Source organism: Ursus arctos, unplaced genomic scaffold (assembly GCF_023065955.2).
Source record: "Ursus arctos isolate Adak ecotype North America unplaced genomic scaffold, UrsArc2.0 scaffold_33, whole genome shotgun sequence".
Classification (NCBI taxonomy): domain Eukaryota; kingdom Metazoa; phylum Chordata; class Mammalia; order Carnivora; family Ursidae; genus Ursus; species Ursus arctos.
The window spans coordinates 11,673,979-11,693,877 of record NW_026623019.1 but is presented as its reverse complement, the minus strand read 5'-3'; the positions used below and the strand labels follow the sequence as shown (position 1 = coordinate 11,693,877).

Sequence of the window (19,899 nt, the reverse complement as noted above, 5' to 3'; positions counted from 1 at the left end):
CAAGAACATAAAATCTTTCATCTCAAAGATCAGACTGAGGTGCAGGGAAGTGATTAAGAGAATTATCAAAGGTGAGCCACACCTGTCATTAATATTGCCAAACATCACATACTACGTTTGAACTATTTAAATAAAAAAAGGTACATAATCAAAAATTCCTCATTTTATTGCTGTTCACATAGTCACGTGAATTGAGGCAACTTAGCACATTGCTGGGAACATAGTAGCTGCTCAGGAAATATGTACTAGCTGAGAGGCTACCAAGGGGCTGCTGTAGAAAATAGCATATAAGCAGCCTCATGGGACTTTAAGATCCCAAGCATCTCTTGTGCATACATTTTTATTGTTAAAAAATTTCACATACAAAAAAATTGGAGACTCTTATAATAACCCACCATGACTGTCACCCAGCCTCTACATTTACCAGCCCGTGGCCAAGCTTAGAATCTCTCTCTGTATACCCACCTACATCCTCCTCTGGATAATTTTGAAGGAAATCCAGACGGCATATCATTTCATCCATAAATATTCCAGTGTCAAAGCATTTCTCTTAGACTCTGTTTCTGGATCTATGAACCTTGGTTAACTGAGTTAACATACAAGTCAGCATATGAAAGCATTCTGGCATGTGGCTGTCCAGAAACACTGGTTCCCTTCCTGCCTTCTTGGTGGTACAGTGGTCCCCCCGCTGGAAACCATGTCCTGTGTGGATACAGCCTGGCTGCCATGCATTCCAACCTGAGAGCAGACCCTCTCATTTGAAACCGATCAGGGTCAAGGGTATTCATCACTATATAGAGAGATAGATATAGATACAGATTTTTTTTTTTAACCACAAATCAGACCTGGCTCTGCTTGTTAAGGAGGAACCATGTATGTCTGTAGTTACTAAAAAAGGTCCAAAGAGAACAAATGAGGGCTCAAACTTATGTTCTGGAACATATCGTCAAGCCTCTGTTAACATGATTTGTTGAAGAGTAATTGATTTAAAATCTTAACCATTGCAGCAATAACCAGCAAACCCTTTTATCTTTTTCTGTGTTGTCGAAAATACGTTCTATACTGTAGTTGTTCCTCCTGCCTGGAGAAACAGAGCATAATGGAGAATATGAATCTCTCTTGAGAGATTCAAGCTATTCCAGTGTCTTGGAGCAATCCTGGTGACCCAGCTAGGATTGTTGACTACTGTCTTTGGTGGAGGTGTTAGAACTTGGGCTAAATGTGAAGCAGCCCAGAATATATCTTACACTTTAAATTTTCTTCTTGTAAGCTACCATTTTATTCAAAAAGGGGATTGAAGGAAGAGGACAGAAATCAAGTTACCTTTGGGCTCTGTTTGGTTAAAATGTTACTCCTTTGTTGTTTGGATTTTATTTTAGGTTTGCCCAAATGCAAAGTTTTATTCAGACTGCATATCTAATTACATTGCCAACATCAATTTAGGTTGTAGGAAATTTCATTATGAGGCTAGAAATTTCTGACTTTGTCATCTCCATACTATAAAGTGAAATCTATGTCAGACTAAATCCAGTCTAAGGGATTATGTCCCCATGACAGTCATCACAGATAGTTTATTTTGCGATAATAATTAATGGGGGTGTCTGGGTAGGTTTAGATTTCCATAACCAATACTTTTGCTACTGCCGGGGTTTGCTTGACAGAGAATTTGATTCTCCGCATTTTCTCTGCCCCAGAGTTATGACTGACATTTGAGTGTAGCCTCATGAAGACACCAAGAGTACTTTCTCTAAAGCAGCAGCTTAAAATGGGCTTGGTATTTCTGAGTAAACAAGTGGCAGAAACGATGGCAGAATTCATAAAACATAATCACATTTGGCATTTGAAGATATTGCTATTTAGAATTCTCTAGAAAAAAACTATGTCTTATTATGCAGTCCCTAAGCCAACACACCTATTTATGTATGATTGTATGCTTACTCACCCAAACTAACAAAAATAATAATGAGAATAATGTCTTCCGACAGTACAGGATGTCATCCCTAATAAATTATGCCTTATTGTGGAAGCAAATATATCCCCTTTCCACCGAGTTATAGGATACATGAGCCACAGGAACATTCTAATGCACAGATTGAGTCAATACTGGTGAAGTCCAATTGGCTCTAAGAGATTTTATTTTAAAAATAAGCTCATCTCTATGACATGACACACATCAATTTAAAGCATTTTTTTCCCACGAAATTTCCATAATGAGAAATAAGTACTCACAACCTCATCATTGATATCCTACTTCCTTTACCACCATTTTGGGTGATAATTCTTAAACATGGCTGTAGTGGTTTACAACTAGGGTGACCCTGACTCCCCTAGGAGGCATTTAAAAATATCAGGGGGCCTCGGGGTTGACACAATTTCTCGTGCTCCTGAATGACAGGAGCAAGGAGGCAGGAATGTCAATAGTCTGCCTTGGGCCGAACAGTTTCACGTGAAGACCTGCCTGGTCCAAAGGCCAGTCACATCCCTCAGGAAACACTACTCCAAGTGTGTTTCCTTGAGTTTTCTTTTTGTTTGGTTGGTTGTTTTTGGTTTTGGTTTTCAAATCTTTCCAATAACCCACACCGGATTTGTCAAGGCCACACCCACGATACTCTATTTTAGTCTAAAGACATATAGAAGAGGCAGCAACAGCAAGCCAGCAGTGAGATTTAAAATCTTGAACAACCAGTGAAGACGTTGGTTTCCTAAACCAACAGCATCGGCCGGATGTCAGCCCCGGCATGCCCTTCCGATCCTAACGTCACTTGCTGTTGGGAAGTTCTTCCTTCTATCTGACTTCATTTGCTCTGAGTCTGTTCTCTCCTGGGTGAGGACCAAAGTCATTGTCTAAGTCCGAGCTCTTGGCATATCTGAAAACTGCAAATGGACTTGAGTTGACCTTTCTGCCATAATGACTAGTAGGAAGCCGTTTCTCATTTGCAGAGACATACCACCTTGCTTAACAGGCAGAACTGACTCGCAAAGTAAATCAGATCAGTATTTCCAGTTCAGCCGCACCTGCTCTGAGTACCACGACTTTATATGCTTCAGGCTCAGTGAGTCCAGAAATGTGCTTGACGCTGGGAGCTCTCCTGTCAAAGTCCTTGATACTCAGAGAAATCCTATAGTCCACAGTTATTAGCTGATGTGGGGGCAGAAGCAGAGATGGGGGTGCTTTACCCAGAGGCCCCTGGAAAGCCTACTGAGTGGAATGCATTGCACAGGGAATATTTTAATACATCAAGGTTCTAGTAGAATAAAGAGTTCAAAATTGAATACAAAGAGAACTCTAATTTTTAATCTATAAATTACTGAGAATTTTTTGGGAAGTAAGGGAGCAGTGAATGAATAAATTCATGATCTAAAACTCCATGAAGCAAAGCTTTTTAAAAATTCACATTCCATTTCTGGTGTATATTTCTCATCTCCCTGGACTCTAGTAGACCCCTTATATGTATTATTTTTTTATTGTTAAATTGTGAAGCCATCTTACCCAGAAAATTTAACATAGATTGTCAGAAGAGTACCATTGACATCCTTAATTGATTACCAACCTCCATGACACCCAAACTAACAATGTTATGCATAATAAGTGCTCAAAAAAGAGTGGCTGGCTTGGCATGAAAGAAACTTAAGTGATTTGATCCAGTCCTATTATTATAAGAAATGTACGGATTTACAACTTCAAAAAATTCCAAAAATATAGTAATGGCAGCATCATTAAAATAAGCATGTAGTTTTCCAGGAGGCTATTTTAAAGGATTATAGTCATTTATATATAAATAAATGGTGTATCCTAAGTACTACACATATTACTTATTTTATTCTTATTATGATTGTTAAGTCAGTTTCATGTCTTTGTATTTATACCAAATACCCAGAGGCTAAGCCTGAAGAGATTAACAATAGCACAGAGAGGGAGACAGGCATATGGCCAAGGAAAACTGTAATGTATGAGTGATATGAAAGGGTTTTTGTGTTTTTTTGTGTTTTTTTGTTTTGTTTTGTTTTGTTTGAGTTTTCCATTTTGGAGTATGTTAGCTATCCATACAGTAAGAGGTTAGAGTTGGCAGGAGACCATCGGGTCAATTGCCCATAGCTGGCATTGCAAACCTAGCGTGACTTTTCCCACTGAGCCTTGACTGAGCTCAGAACCATTCTGCATTCATTAGGACACAGGTACTGCTGCTCTAACAATGACTCAAAGGACTGGATGCCTAAATGAGACAGGAGTTTATTCCTTATGTACATGTTATTCTGAACAGGAGTCCAGATTTAATGTGGTGGCCTCACAGTGTTGAGGACTCAATTTCCTTCTTCCTTTTGCTCCTCCTATCCCTGCTTCATGGTCCATGGGAGCTCACCATCTCATCTACTTTCTAGCCAGAAAGCATCAGGAAAAAGGAGCAAGGGATAGTCATGCCCTTTCCCTCTAAAGTCACCATGAGGAAGTCTTGCACACCATTTGGGCTTCCATCCCATGTGGCAATATTTGGTCACACGTTCACACCTAGCTAAAAGGAGATTTGAAAATGTAGTCTTTATCCTGCACAAATATATCGGGAGCTAAAATCCCATCACTGTGAAGGAAGGAAAAAAATAGATATCGGGGTAGAGCCAGCAGTTTTTGCCATATCTTTTCAGCTTAACGTTCCGGATTGTTGTTAAGGAATGGCTGCAATTGTCACAGGAGAGAAAACTTATCTGCCACTCATAAATGAGGTATGCCTGTTATGGTTCCAGTATGTTCATTGGGGAGCCTTGTCCATAAATAGTTCCTGTAGCGCATGCTTCGTACCGCGCTCTTTCACTCTCCACCTATGAGTCTTGCAGTCATGCGTAGCGGCAGAGTCCTGCACTGGCTCTGGAAATTGCAATTTCCGCTTGAAATTGGATTGAGACAAGATGTATAAAATTATATAAATTATCTTAGACCATTCTGGTTTTGTTAACTTCTTAAGTTAACTAACTCAGATAGATCCCCTAAGCCTCAAAGTAATTGCATGTGCTGTGCTATGCATAATGCATGTGCATTCATAATGGACCCTTAATGGAGTCATATTTTGTTGCACATCATTTGGTAACATTTTAAATCCCAAAATATGAAAAATAAATAGGAAAGATTCCGTGTTTCCATGACGCCATACTCTTGATACAAATGTTTCAAAGATAAATCCTGGAAAATAATTCTCCTGTGACGGACACATGACTCATCTTGGTGACAGGCAGGAGGATGGAGGTTGGTCAGCCTCTCGAAGCCGTAGGTTCCAACAGGACTTCAGCCCTGTTGAGAGAAAAGGACAAAGGAACGGTTTTAGGGAATAAGAGTACCCCGCCCCGCCACTGTTGAGGAAACATTTGAGGAGACCTGATGAGCAGATGAGTTTCTCAGGGATTGAAATCCTTCTTATGCTGATTATCCAATATGACATTCCTATGCTTTAATAACCCCTATGATAACTAATAATTTGGCAAAATACAGCTGAAGGGCTCTTAAAACATTTTGAATGTCAGTAAATATAGAACTGAGAGTACTTGCTGACAGTAACAGCTATAAAAAGATTAATTCATGAAACTTCTTGTAAGTTAGGGACCGAGATACACATGTCCTTGTTCGTCCAACCCTAGTTAGTTTTTCTTTTGATTTTAGCTTGTGTTTTTCAATAAAACCCCAAAGGTAGAGCTGTAGACAGCTGGAATTTCCCTTCTGTCCTGCTGAATGAATAGAGGTAGGAGGATCTAATGCTTTACAGATTTAATGAAACCACAGGCAGATGCTTTGAAAACAAACCTCACCTTTCCTCTCTGGATTCTTCATATGTGGAACTGTTACTTTCCCTTGTTTCTGCCTAGCCTAGTATTTTTTCCCTTCTTCTTTAATAATACCAAACTCAGAGCTGTCGTGACTCACCCATTCACACAAGCTAAGTGGCTCTAGAAAACAAATTTGGTGCTTAGAAGCCCCATTACAACATACTAGTTCAAAACACAAATGGCAAAGCAAATAGTTGCAACCATGACAGAGGGCTAATTTCCATAATAAACAAAGGACATCCACAAATCCAAAAGAAAAATACTATAAGAAAATGGGCAAAATGTATCAACAGGAAGATCACAGGGAAGAAAGTATAAGTTTCCTTACTCGAAATTGAAGAAACGAAAATTAAGACAATGAAATGTTTTCAACCCATCAGTTGGCAAAAAACAAAGTTTACAAATATCTGCTGTCAAGAAGCATATATAGAAATATGCATTGTGGGGCGCCTGGGTGGCTCAGTGGTTAAGCGTCTGCCTTCGGCTCAGGGCATGATCCCAGCGTTCTGAGATCGAGCCCCACATCAGGCTCCTCCACTGGGAGGCTGCTTCTTCCTCTCCCACTCCCCCTGCTTGTGTTCCCTCTCTCTCTGGCTGTCTCTCTCTCTATCAAATAAATAAATAAAATCTTAAAAAAAAAAAAAAAGAAAGAAAGAAACATGCGTTGTGTGTGCAAATATGGGCACAAACTTGTTTTATTTGGAAGATGATTTGGCTACCCCTATTAAGTTTTAAATGTGCATGCCCTTTGGCCATATATTTTTACTTCTAAGAATTTATTCTAGTCATATTTTGACCCAACAATTCATGAATAAGTGACTAACTAAACTTTATATAAACGTATAGTGAAATACTCTGAAATTATAAATAATGCACTCATATGGAAAGATATCCAAGGGTATTTTTTTCTTAAGTTAAAAAGCCTGTTGTAAAACAGTACAACTGTGTGTTTATGATGACATTTATGTTTATAAAAATTTGAAAAAATATATACTTATAAAATATCTGAAAGGACACAGGTGAATAATTATCAGTCGTAGCTTCTAGGGAGTGAAACCTGAAGTGGGAAAGGTAGGATGAGAACTGATGTGTTGCATATATACCCTTTAGGTACTTCTCAGCGTTGTTTTTTACAATGAGCAAATACAGCTTTTGTAGTGGAAGGAAGGGAAAGGAAGGGAAGGGAAGAAAGAGAGGGAGGGAGGGAAGGAATGAAGGAAGGGAAGGAAGAGAAAGAGAAAGGGAGGGAGAGAAGGAGGGAGGAAGACAACCTTTGGAAGTTGTCAGCCTATCCATGTAATATATGAGTTCAGAACCTTCCTCCCTCAAGTGTATGTATATCATTCTTGACCTTTGGGTAAGGAGCCAACCCCACCATGTTTTCTCTTGCTCGCTCAACCTGCTGGCAATCCTCTGCTTCGTCTAAGACAAAAGGAAAGAGTCAGATCAGGAAACCTAAGAGAAGAGGCTAGTTAAGGACACATCATAGAAAATAATATTGTCCAATCATATATAAAGGATGTGTATAAAAACTATAAGACCAGGGTACCTGGGTGGCTCAGTCGGTTAAGCATCTGCCTTCAGCTCAGGTCATGATCTCAGGGTCCTGGGATCCAGCCCTGCATTGGGCTCCCTGCTCAACAGGGAGTCTGCGTCTCTCTCCCCTTCTGCCCCTCCCCCTACTCCTGTTCTCTCTCTCTCTCTCGCTTGCTCTCAAATAAATAAAAAATTTTTTTTAAAAATTATGAGACCAAGGTAACAGATTTGATGCCTACATTTGACAGTAGCTGAAATCAGAAGCAAAATTATCTTCCCTATTGGGACTTAGTGAGTGACAAAACAACTTAAATTTATTCCCAACCTTAGCCATAGCCAGACATCCTAGTATAATGGGGCTCCTGAAAATGTCCTACTTTTATATCTCTACTGTGAGTACAGTGCAGCGAAATTGTTCATTTTCCCTTCATTACGCTCCTGGCCACCCCAAAGTCCAGCTCCCCTCTCCCAGGGTCCTCGTCCCTGAGACGGAGCTGGGTCACACAATGGCTCATTCAACAGCTGTTGCGTGTTGGAGATCATCCGTGGTGCTCACTGTGGAGAAGTGGCTCCTACTTTGCTCGTTATCCCACTATCCCTTCAAGATGCTTCCTAGGGAGCCGAAACACAGGCTTGAAAGTTCTTCAGCTTTTCAAAATGTAGCAAAATGAGAACTCCAAATACCTGTCATTTACAATAAGTAGTGATTGCTCTGTTGCGTTTCCCCTCGACAGTATTTCTGTGGCTCTGGCAGTATTGGCTTGAGCGCCTGGAACATACAAAGCACTGCAGGGCTTGCAAGATAAATAAGGCATAGTTGTGCCCTGGAAGTGCTTAGGATTTTACAAATATGTGAACAATAACTACTGTTTAGTTGAGTGCTATTCTAAACACTTGGCAGGAAATCATGACTGACTCCTTATGACAACCCTAGGAAGTAGGTACCATGTATTATCCCCACAGACCAAAAAGAAAACTGAGGTCAAGGGATGGCCTCAGTGTCAGACTGATAATAAGAGGCAGACCTGAGACCCTGGTTCAGAGCCCCTGCCCCCCCCCCCCCGGGGGGAGCTGTTTCCGCTCAGGAAACAAAGAGCTGCATTCTAAGAAGCAGCAAGTGTTAAGTGCCCTTTAATGATATGAACTACAAGAGGCATTCAGACAAAGAGTATTTCTTGGTGGAATGTTCAAGGGGCTACGTGGCAGATGTATTTAAAGGAAGATTTTGAGGGGTGGAATGTGAGCAATGGATTGCAAGCCACGTAGGTGAAAGCTTTTAACATCCAGAAACCGAGCGCCTAGCATGTGGTCCAACTAAATTTGTTCTACTCTCATTAAATTGTTTATCCTATCTGGTTGCAGTATTTTAGCTGCAAATACAAACAAGGTCTATGTGTGAACTGAGATTTAGTTTTTAGGAAATACAAATAACAAAATCATAAGGAAAAGATATGTATATTTCATTGTTTTCTTTTTCTAGATACGCCTCAACAGAGGGATGTAAAGATAAACTAGAGAATGATACAGGAAAACTGGGACATTATTACATATATAAAGATATACGGAGGGGGCAGATGCAAAGCTACTCATGCTTATGGATTCTGTGTAACTATATATGTACATTATCATCATACATATAAGTATATATATATTTCACCTAGTTCATTGCCTTCATTTTCCAGATAGGAAAGCCCGCTTGGAAACGGTCATGCGTCCTACCTCTTTTCATACAGTGCGTTAGCTGGTACAGAGCTTAGCTCACAGCACCACAGTTCTAGTCTACTGCTCACATAGTCATAGTTTGGGAGGGACTTTTCTTACTCTATTTAACACAACACCAGGGAACTCAAATTAGGAAAGGTTCTCCATGCACCTCAGCAAGGAGTGAAAGCAGGGTACTTAGGGCATCAACCTCATTGGATGCAAAATCCTTGGTCCCCTCATTTCCCCATTTCCCCTCTTGAAACCACTTTTTCCACCGTGCCCGGAAGGGTAATCAAAGAAATAATGAGACAATTGGGGTCACAGTCAACTGACACTAGATGTCTAGACATTTCCATTTTCAACCATGCAACAATCTTCAACAAATCTGGCTAATCTTCACTAAAATGTGATTTTAACTTTCGTTTGTTAGGGTTTGGTAACTGGAAGGAAAAAAGAAACAAACTGAAAATACCAGGGTGCCATTCATTCTGCAGGGAAGACGGAGCTAACCCAGTTTTGTGCTTTGGTTCCATAAACAAATGCTTGTGCTGAATTTCCAGGAGGGCTTGTGCTGTCGTCTATTTGGGGCTTTGCTCATAGTATTTAGCCAGCAGTCTAATTGTTGTGCACAATGGTAGGGCGGCCTGGGGAGGCGTGTGCTCCCAAGCTGAATTTATGTTCTCAGGAACATGCTAATTGGTAACTTTCTGGAAAATACACAGTAGTTACTCTTGGCTTATTATTTTACAAACTATTAAGAATCCAGAGGATCCAACCCTTACATTTTGTGCTTTGAGGGATATTGCTTTGTGTTTTCCCCAGTGAGTACATTCTTAGGACAAGGCAGCCCTGCCGGGTTGTGAGCACTGAGGAATCGCCAAGCAATAGTCCATAAAAGTGGGTAAGACCCTACTGCGTGTCTCACCAACCAGCTACTCTCTGCCCAACCACGCCCCCAGTTGAGGCTGCTCTAGAAGTCTGGCTTGATCCTCGGAAGCTAGGGCCAGAAGACATAACTTGAGGATCTGCGGGCTTCCATAAATGTTGTTTCTAGGGAAGGAACAAAGAGGGGCAGAAACCGCTGTTCGTGGGATTCTCCTCTGAGGCCTAGATTTGAAATGAGATACTGAATCATCCCAACCCAAGCTAACTTCTTTAGTCAATTAACAACTCCAGAGGCATGATGTTACAATTAAATTTACCTCCCAGTTTGGGATCGTGTAGCCAAATTAGTAAGGACACCTATTATAATGAAATGGCTTTGGTGACTTTTCCTGTAGGTAGATACATACTCGCATACGTACATAGAAGGGAGGAAGCAGTAGATTTATGATATGGATAGATAATATAATATGGCTGTATCTATCTAATTAGTCATTTTCTTGGCAATGAGAGAAAGAAAAGGGTGGGAAATAGAATCTTTTCAGTAAATAATATGCATGATGAGCTACACATCAGCATTAGTTCCAATTCCTCTTTAAAAGGAAAAGAAATTAAGTACATTAGCCAATGGGGGGGGGAATATTCCTTTTTGATCAAAAGTGAGCCAATCACCTGAAAACAGGGCACATATCTCCAAAAAAACAGAAAAGTGTTTTTCAAAGGAGAGAGGGGACAATCTGGTTCTTGCTCAGTCTTGGAAGACGCAGAAACCAAATTCATAATTATTATTAGAATCACTGTAACAACAGCATTTCTTGAGGATTTACCAAGGGCTAAGCATCTTTATAAGTACTCAACACTGATTGACCCTTTGACCACCAGAGCAGTCACCTAGGCCACAACAGAATGAAGGATGCTTCTTCTGGCAAAGGGGACGCTGATTTGAAGGACCCAAACAAGTGAAGGAGTGATGAGGCACGGTAGAGCTGGTACAGACGGTGTTTGATGTTTTTCGAAAGTTTGAATGGGCAGCTTAGATTTCCATCACATGTATACATTTATAAATTGGGTGAGTCCATCTGCTTTGATAAAATGTATATTCCACCATTGGGTTGTGGAAATTTCAAAGATTTTATTTTTTGACAGGATGCCTGCCGTTTTTCTCTCTTGACTCCCGCTTGTTTTATTCATTTTGGGGTAGTTGCCAATTAGACCCAATAGGTAAGTATAATTAATGGACAACGTGAATCTCCTTTTAAACCCCAACCAAGAAAATTAACCATAAAACCATTTGTTTCCTTTAAAAATTCCTAACACTATCTCTTCCTATGACTGCTGTTTTATCTCTTTCTAAGACTTCCAGCCACACTGGAGATTAGTTACTCCCTATTATTTATCATCTTAAAATCCTACATAAGACAGGGAGGAGGGAGATAAGCATTTCTTGAGGCCCTGGTATGTTCCAGGCACTATGCTAGGCATTCATATGTACTATCTCTTTTAATACAGCAACCCTGCAAGGTAGGGATTATTATCTTCCTTTTTTTGTAGTTGATGAAACAGCATTTCAGAGTAATTAAGCCCTTGTTCTAAATCTAGTTAGTGGCACAGTGTGGCACAAACCAGGCTGGCGTGATTCCAGAACCTTGCTCTTTTCACCCCACATAAGGAAGCATCGTTTCATTCAAAACGACACTCCCCTGTAATCTTGTTACCTTAGAGGATTTGGGGGTCATTATTTCATTCAACAACTATTTGAACACAAACTCCATGTCACACAAGGGTTGAACATTGGTTCAGTCGGAATGCATCAGCAGCAGAACTTTGGGCAGAGGACAGTGGTTAGTGGCAAGATGGGGGAGGAATTCACAGGAGCAGCAATGAGGAGGAAGTAGGGCAGGCTGGTGGCATGCAGGGTGGAGTGAAGAGGAACAGAGAAGCTCCTGATCGTGTATCCATGGCTACAGTCTTTCTTCATGTGACTCGTGGACTTCCCTTTGTCATCCTATGCCTGAGAATATATGAAGGAGGCTGGGAAGGCAAAGGGACGTTCAATTGTCATCACTGGCATCTTTTTTGATCATTGCACCATCTTCAAATGCATTGGGGTAACCATGACATGAAAATTTCCATCATTGAGCCCATAACTGTTTCATGAGATCAATAACAGTTCTGTGGGTTAAGGGTCATAGCAGAACTTCATCCAGGGAGACCTGAAGTAAGAAGTAATGAATTTATATTCCCGTATGCTGACAACCCTGGGTTCAAAGCACATGACTTGAAAAGGATGTTAAACTTCCTCTGGGCAGGTGTCATGTATGTCAGGGACGTTTCATTGCCTTCCGTGGATGCTCTAACCTGTTCAGCCTAATCATTCGGACTTTCTGCTACCTGTAGGCTCAACCAATCAAGTAAAAGACTATGCAGAATACAAATATCAGATTCATGATCAGTTAACCTTGGGCTCCGATGACCTGCCATTTTTCAGATGCTCTCAGTGAAGGTGATGTTTGAAGTTCTCTCTACCTTTTAAAGAATTTTTCCTCTAAAAGAATAGGTTGTGTGACAGAGACAATGCAGTGTAAACATCTGCCCTCTCTTCATCTTTAAAATGGCCTGATACAAGTTGGCTATCACTGAAATGTTTGTCATGCTTGGTACTAAAGTCACTTTGTCAATCGAGACAATAACAGAGTCAAAAGAATAATGTCGGGGGAGGAGAACTAACGTTAGTGGAACCTGTTTCTAGGTAGCTGCCTATCTTGTTTATCTGACTCATTTTCCAATTCAAGCTAGGAGCCCTTTTTCTCTTCGGAAAGCGCTCCTTTATGCATTAGAATGACTTGTTCAGGGACCGGGGCAGTTCCTGTACACAAATGAGTCCAACTGGGGAACTATCCACCATTCTGATAAGATCTCTTAGGTTCTTTTACATTCGGGGAAGCACACTGAGATCTCTTTTCTGATTAGAAAAGATTTGGGTTGCAAATATTTGGCATTTTGGTCTCAATGTCAGCAAAATCTGCTGTTGTTGGTCAGATCTAATAGGTTACTCTCATGATAACATAGACCTTCTTATTGTGACCCAACCTCTTCCTGGTTTCGCTGCTAAAGGAAAGTCTTTCCATATCTTTTCATCTGTTGTTTTTCTAGTTTCTCCTTCCATGGTGCATGTGGATCTTCTGCTCCACCATAGCAAGCTACTTGCAGTTTCCCGCAAATGACACAATGACATACCTCGTCAGATATGTTTTCCTCCTGTTTTGACATTTGTTGAAATTCCAACCTCTTCCAACTCTAGTTATTGACAGGAACCTACATTCCAAGCCTCAGCTTGAAAATCTTCTTTTCTGTGAAATCTTATCATGACAGACACACGCACACGCACACTGTGATTCTTGTAGGCTCAATTATTTACCCCATCATTCCTGTTGCCACAGTGCCCTGTGTAAGCCTCTGTGTTAGAGGCACCATCTCTTCTGGCAGAGGGCTTGCCTGCCTGCCCGCCCTGCCCCTCCGTCACCAGTAGATTGTGAGCTCCTTGAGAGCAGAGCCTGAGTCTTACGTATTGTCATCCGGCGACCCTAGCACAGTGCCTGGTACATGCAGGTAGGTGCTCAATAAATGTTTATTGTAAACATCAATCCATGTTTTTCTGGCCTTATTTTTAGCTCTGGTTTCCAGCCTGACATAAAAATTTAATAGAGGCGCTTAGATGTTGAAAGCTACGAAGGAAGGACACATAATAAAGCAGTAACACAGAGACAGACTCAGGGAAGAGAAACAAATAGGAACATGTACAGGCAAAGACCATCGTGAATACTGCCGACTGTCCTAGGCATGAAAGCGTTTATCCTGGGAATTTGTGTTCCTGTTGACTCGTGATTCTTGTTAAATCCTTGTTATCGTGTGAACTTAGAGAGTCGAAGGATGTGTATTTTTTGTAGCAGCCGTCGCCACCGTGGCTTCATTATTTCCATTCACACAGAAAAAGAAATAAGTATTGATTTCTCCCCACTTCTTTTTTTTTTTAAGATTTTTTTTTTTTTTTTTTTGACAGAGATAGAGACAGCCAGCGAGAGAGGGAACACAAGCAGGGGGAGTGGGAGAGGAAGAAGCAGGCTCACAGCAGAGGAGCCTGATGTGGGGCTTGATCCCATAATGCCGGGATCACGCCCTGAGCCGAAGGCAGACGCTTAACCGCTGTGCCACCAGGCACCCCCCCCACACTTCTTTAAAGTGATCATTGCCCGTGGCTGCTCTTCCGTCTAGATTAGGGTCAACCATTCAGTAGAAACGCATAGCTAACTTTAGAAAGTTAGGCAAACATGAACTAATGGCAGAACTTGTGCTGACCAAGTCCTTTCTTGCTGTAATAAGCGATTTTACAGTGGGATATATTTAGAGAGGATAAGGGGGTCTCGTTCTCTAGGGGTCTAAAAAAAAGGAGGGGAGGTGCTGAGATTGTAATTTGCTTGTAAAGCCAGGGAATTTGTTCTAGGACCCCACCAGCCCCTTCCAAGAATTTAAAATAATCTGCCTCTCCCTTCGAATATTATCTGAATCATTTCAAACCATTGAAACTGATGGCTACGAAAGTGAAGTTGATTTCACATAGGCTTGAAAAGTGTCCAGAAATAGGGATCCCAAGGTGTCAGTAATAAAATTATCAGAGATTATAACAGAATACAAATCTTTTAACCTTGAACCCTCAGCGAAAGATCTTAACCCCTAAGGAAAAAGAAAAAAAGGAAAATAGAGATGTTATGCCCTAATACCAGCCAAATAGGCAAATGGTTGATTTTTTTTCTTTTCTTTTTTGGCCTCCAGAGCTGAAACAAACAGGCAGCTCTTCCCCTCAATGAACAGGCTGGCCCTGTTCCGTGAGGACGCCAGATTTCAAAAGCTGCTTGGAGTTCCACATGCCATGGCCCTGAAGGCAAACACTGAGGTCCTAAATCTCAGGCAGAGGAATCAACAGCTCTTGTTGGCTAATGAGCCTTGGCGTCTTGGCGTCTTGGCATCCGCATGGGGTTCTGTGGGCAATTCCTGCTGGAGTGAGGGAGGATGAAAAAAAACAGGTGCACCTTTGCTCAACCAGAGGAGTGAGAATTGAAGAGTCAGGCTTTCTGGTCATCAAACAAATCTGAGCTGAACCTCTCCTCATTAGCAGCATTTTTCCATCCAGAGGGAGAACACAGGAAGTGGGGACCGACTTGGGTGCACATCAGAATTTATTAGGAAATCATGGGGGAAATTCTGAAAGAGACAATTAAGCATGGCGTGCCCACATCGGGAGTTGGGGGAGAGGTAGAAAGTTCTCCTCACCCTTGTATTTCCATCCCTAGATTGGGTTTTCATGGCATGCGCTGAGCAGGATCTGTCTTGTTCTGTTGACTTACTTGTTCCCGTTATTCAAGTAATAACCATTGTAGTGAGTATGAATTATGCTTCATAACCTTAGTAGGTCTGTAGGAAACGTCACATAATAAAAATTTTCCTTAATTCAAATAAATCCAATTCCAAGCCCTCTTTCCATCTAGTTTTGGTGAATTTAATCTCAATCTTTATTATTTCTCTCTCTGCTTCCCCCCTCACTCTCTCTCTCCTCCCTCAGTCCCCTCTTCCACCTCTCCCCTTCTCCCCCCTCCTTTCCTGTCTTCTCACTCTCTCACCTCCTGCCTGCTCTCTCTCTCAGTCTTATAGTGTACCTGGGAAAGTAGGAAGGGGCCTCTTAATTTCCCTTAGCCAAGGTAACCGTTGCTGCCATGGTCCAGCCTGCATGGTCCCTCCCAGGCCAGGCAGAAGACTCTGGAGCTCCAGTGCTGAGCAGAGTCCCAGGGTGCATTTCTTGGCAGTCCCCCTCAGGCCAGGGGTCCATGCTCATCGCACCATCCTGGAGCTTGCATTTGGGTGGAAGGAAACAGGAAATAAATAAGTAAAACAGGTAGTATATTGCATGGTGCTAAATGTTAGGGAGAGAAGTAAGGCAGAGAAGCCAAAAAAGGGAGTGCAAGGAAGGGGCTACAATTTTAAACAGAGTGGTGGAGAAGGCCTCACTGGAAAGGAGACATTTGAGTGAAGACCTTAGGAAGTGAGGGAGCGAGTTATGGAACATCTTGGGGAAGACCATTTCTGGCACGGCAATGAAAAGGCACTGAAGCGGGAATGTGGGCAACACGATTGGAGAGCATCAGGAGGCCTGAGTGGCCATGTGGACAGAACAGGGAGGAGGGGAGCAGGAAAGGAATCTGGGGAAGGAAGAAGGGCCAGATCCAGTGAGGAGGGTAAGAACTTTGACTTCTGAGTTCGCCCTGTATGAAATAGTAGCTTGCAGAGTTTTGAGCAAAGGAATGTGTTCTTGTATGTTTCAACAGCATCACCTTACCTACTGAGTTGAGTAGGCTATACAGGGAGTGGGTGTGAAAGCCACCAGTCAAGAGACAATGGCAATAATCTAGGCAAGAGCTGGCGGTGCTTAAACTAGGGGTGGTAGCAGTTGAGGAGGTGAGAAGTGTATTATTCAGCTTATAATTTGAAGGCAGAGCAGGAAGACTTACCATTAAATTAGATACAAGTTGTGAAAGGGAAAAGGTGAGTCTAGGATGACTCCAGGTTGGGGGGTGCTGCCCAGCTAGAAGAATGCGTTGCTATTTATTCAGATGAAGAAGACCATGGGGATGGAGATGGCAGGTATGAGGCAATATCAGGAGTTTACCTTTGGGCATATCCGATCTGAGACATCTCACAGCCCATGTGGTGATGTCGAGAGGATCGTGGTTGTGCGAGACTAAAGTTCAGTGGAGATATTCGGTCTGGAGATGTAAATATGGAAGTTCTCTGTGTGTAGCGGGTGTATGAAACCATGTGGGTGGGTGGGATCATCCAGGGAGTGTGTGCGGAGAGGAGAGAGGGAACAGCAGAGGACCAGGAGCTGATTCCTCAGAGAGTCCATCTACCAGAGGTCAGGGAGGTGAGAAGGGACCAGCAAAGATAAGGAGGAGGAGCTAGCAAGGTAAGGAGAAGGAGCTGTTTGGGAGCCAAGTGAAGAACATATTTCCAAGGGGAAGAAATGGCCAACTGGGTCAAGTCAGAAGAGATGTGGGAACTGACCATCAGGGAGGTTGTGAGTCCCTTCTTCCTGTCTCATCTGCTCCCACTTCTCCCCATCAGAGACACTCGCCTTCTCCTCTTCCTCTTCAAGACATGAGTGAGCTTAGGTTCTTAACAAAAGCCATTCAGTGAGTTCACCCTCAGGCCAGCAATGCCAACTTTCCCTGAGGAAAGACAGCCCAGTGGGCCCTTTTGGAAATAAGGAGAAAGAGAAACAAATGGAAAACAAAATATGAATTAATTCGTAACTCAACAAATGATCCTGCTACACTGAAATGGATCACTTCTAGGCAAAGTACCAAGAAGAGAATACATTTGATACAGGTAAATAATATTCAGCGGTACAGTGAAACCCTTACTGAAATAGGATGAAGCAGGAAGCCAGTCATCTTTAAACAGTTGGTTCTAGGGGCTGAACAGCAAGTACAGTACTTATCTTCCAGTAAGGGCCGTGTTCTATCATTCGTGTACTACTGAACTGGATGCCACTGCTTGGCTTACACGGTCAGCTTTCCAACTCGGTTAGTTTCTCATTGATCATAGACATACTCGGGCTTGGCCAACTAACAGATTGTCTCCTAGGAATCATTTTTATCACATTAGGTAGACCCAAAGGTTGACAAACTACTGCCCGTGGGCCAAATCCAGCATGCCATCTGTCTTTGTGAATAAAGCTTTATTGGAACATGGGCACGTCCGTGCTCATTCTTTTGTGTGTACTGTGTGTCTGTGGCTGCCCTCATGCAACAGTGGCAGAGTTGAGGACTTACAACAGAGGCTGTCTGGCCTGCAAAGCTGAAAATACTTACTCTCTGGCCTTTGGCGGAAAAAGTTTGCTGACTCCTTGTTTGGACTTTAAAATAGACTCCTGGAAACATAACGTGGGTGTTTCAGTTCTACTCCATGGGCTCTCATCTTAAGTTACTGCAAGGGACACATCTTAGATTTCCCTTCTTTTCATAGATGGAAGTGTCCTCTACTTACAGCTTAATGCTGGGGCGGTGTTTCTCAAAGTGTAGTCTGTGGACCAGCAGTGATAGCATCACTTGGGAACTTGTTAGAAATGCACGTTCTCAAGTCCCATTTCAGACCTACTTAGAGGCTTTGGGTGGGGTGGGGGGAGGGGAGCAGCAGGGTGTGCTTTACCTGCTCCCCAGGAGATTCTGATGCATGCTACACTCAAGAGCCGTGTGCTAGAGCAGACACTGATCAGAAGATCTAAGCGCTTGAAACGGGCGTTTCTACACACCCCTCCTGGTGATAATTTTCAATGCACGAACTAGTTCTTTGTACATTAGCATTAGGGTTTTAAGAACAGTCCTTCGAGGGCCACTTTCTTATATATAACATTAGGGTCGCGCCCTTTCTAGAACGATGGTATTACCACTTACTATTCAGTCAAACGATTCTTGGTGGCAGAGTAGGAATAAGCCCAGTGGCTGTTTCACACCAACATGATAAAGTAGGATAATGAGTGAGTGATTAAGGACCCAAAGTACCACTGGATGCCCCTGGATCATGACTGTTTGCTGATTTGTCATCCCGGCACTCCAATGTGTTTAAGTGATAGAATGCAATGAGGCATTTACTTATAAGGGAGAAAAGTAGAAAGGATTTATTTTCGGCACCATCAAGGATATGCTAGAATGAGAAAAACTTTAAATCGGTATTTTCCCCTACAGGATTTATGCAGGTGCTGCCGGATTGTAGATGCTATTTTCCTTTGCTTAATGATCTAATCCTTCCCTGGATCTTCATCCCTCCGAGTACCTAACAGGAAGGAATATCTCTGATAATGAATAGCTGTGGTTTAGAAGGAGCTGGAAGCCTGATCCCAGGGAATCAGAGAGGGGTCATAGTGAGTCTTGGCCTTATTAAGCCACGAAGAGATGCAGCAAAGGAACAGCGAGCAGACTCGGGCCCTTTTCTGAATATCTGAGGGTGGCATTCATGTTTAAAATCTTGCACAAATGAGTTTGAGATGCTAAGACCTGAGAAACGTAGAGTGATCCTATGTACTGGTTTGTCCCGGACCAGATAGTTCCGACTTATACCCGTTATCTCACAAAAACTACTAGTGATTGATGATCCTTTCACTTGCAAACGTGTCCTGGATTTGTATGTTAATCATCTGGTCACCTCAGTGAGACACAACCCCAAAGAGTACAGCGTGCAGACTCTGCATTTCCTAACAGGCCCCTGTTTGAAGTCCAGTTCAGATAGGCAATTTACTCTCTATGCCTCAGTTTATTTAACCTTAAAATGGGTATAATATCTCTATCATAGGGTTGTTGAGCAGACTCAGTAAGCCAGTGCACCTTGCCTTGCTGTTGCCCGTACCTGGTAGGTGCTCAGCAACTGCTTCTTCCCCGAAAAGAAAAAGAAACTGTCTTCAGCCATTTGACTGAGCAGACTTCACTACATGAGATCATTCACCACAACCCAGAAATTCATAAGCGACCTTGTTTGGGCTCCATTTGTAACTAGGCTTTTTTAGCATTGTTTCCTTTTGAGGAGCTATAAAAACATAAATAAAAAATTGTCTTTCAGAGAAGGACATATTTGCACTTGAAAAATAATTTCATGTTCACAGGTTTGAACCAGAGGCTCAAGTTTGTTAGATGCTCTGCTGCGAAGTGAAGGCCAGAAAGAGAAATGACAGTATTATAATTCATGGTGTTGGAGCTTGAGAAAGCCCAAGAAATTATAGTTCACCCTTGATGGGACAAGATTGAAACTGACTGAGAGTTGGACACCAGAGTCAGGCAGATGGAGATCAAAATATCATTTTTATTAATGGTGAAGTTGTTGGAAATAATGACTTAGTCTGAGGGCCAAATGGGTTTGCCTACT

The 19,899-nt window shown here is 42.1% G+C and overlaps 1 protein-coding gene across 4 annotated transcripts in view; it reads left to right on the top strand.

Moving 5' to 3' along the window:
• Nucleotides 1-19,899, top strand: part of TRPM3 (transient receptor potential cation channel subfamily M member 3) — a 262,509-nt gene that overhangs the window by 41,306 nt on the left and 201,304 nt on the right. For 2 of the 4 annotated variants that reach the window (XM_057305539.1, XM_026519360.4), the window contains exon 5: nt 11,080-11,154. The exons of the other annotated variants lie outside the window; for them this stretch is intronic. In XM_057305539.1, the coding sequence (XP_057161522.1) occupies nt 11,080-11,154 (75 nt within the window). The remainder of the gene's footprint in view (nt 1-11,079; nt 11,155-19,899) is intronic. 4 annotated transcript variants of the gene reach the window in all.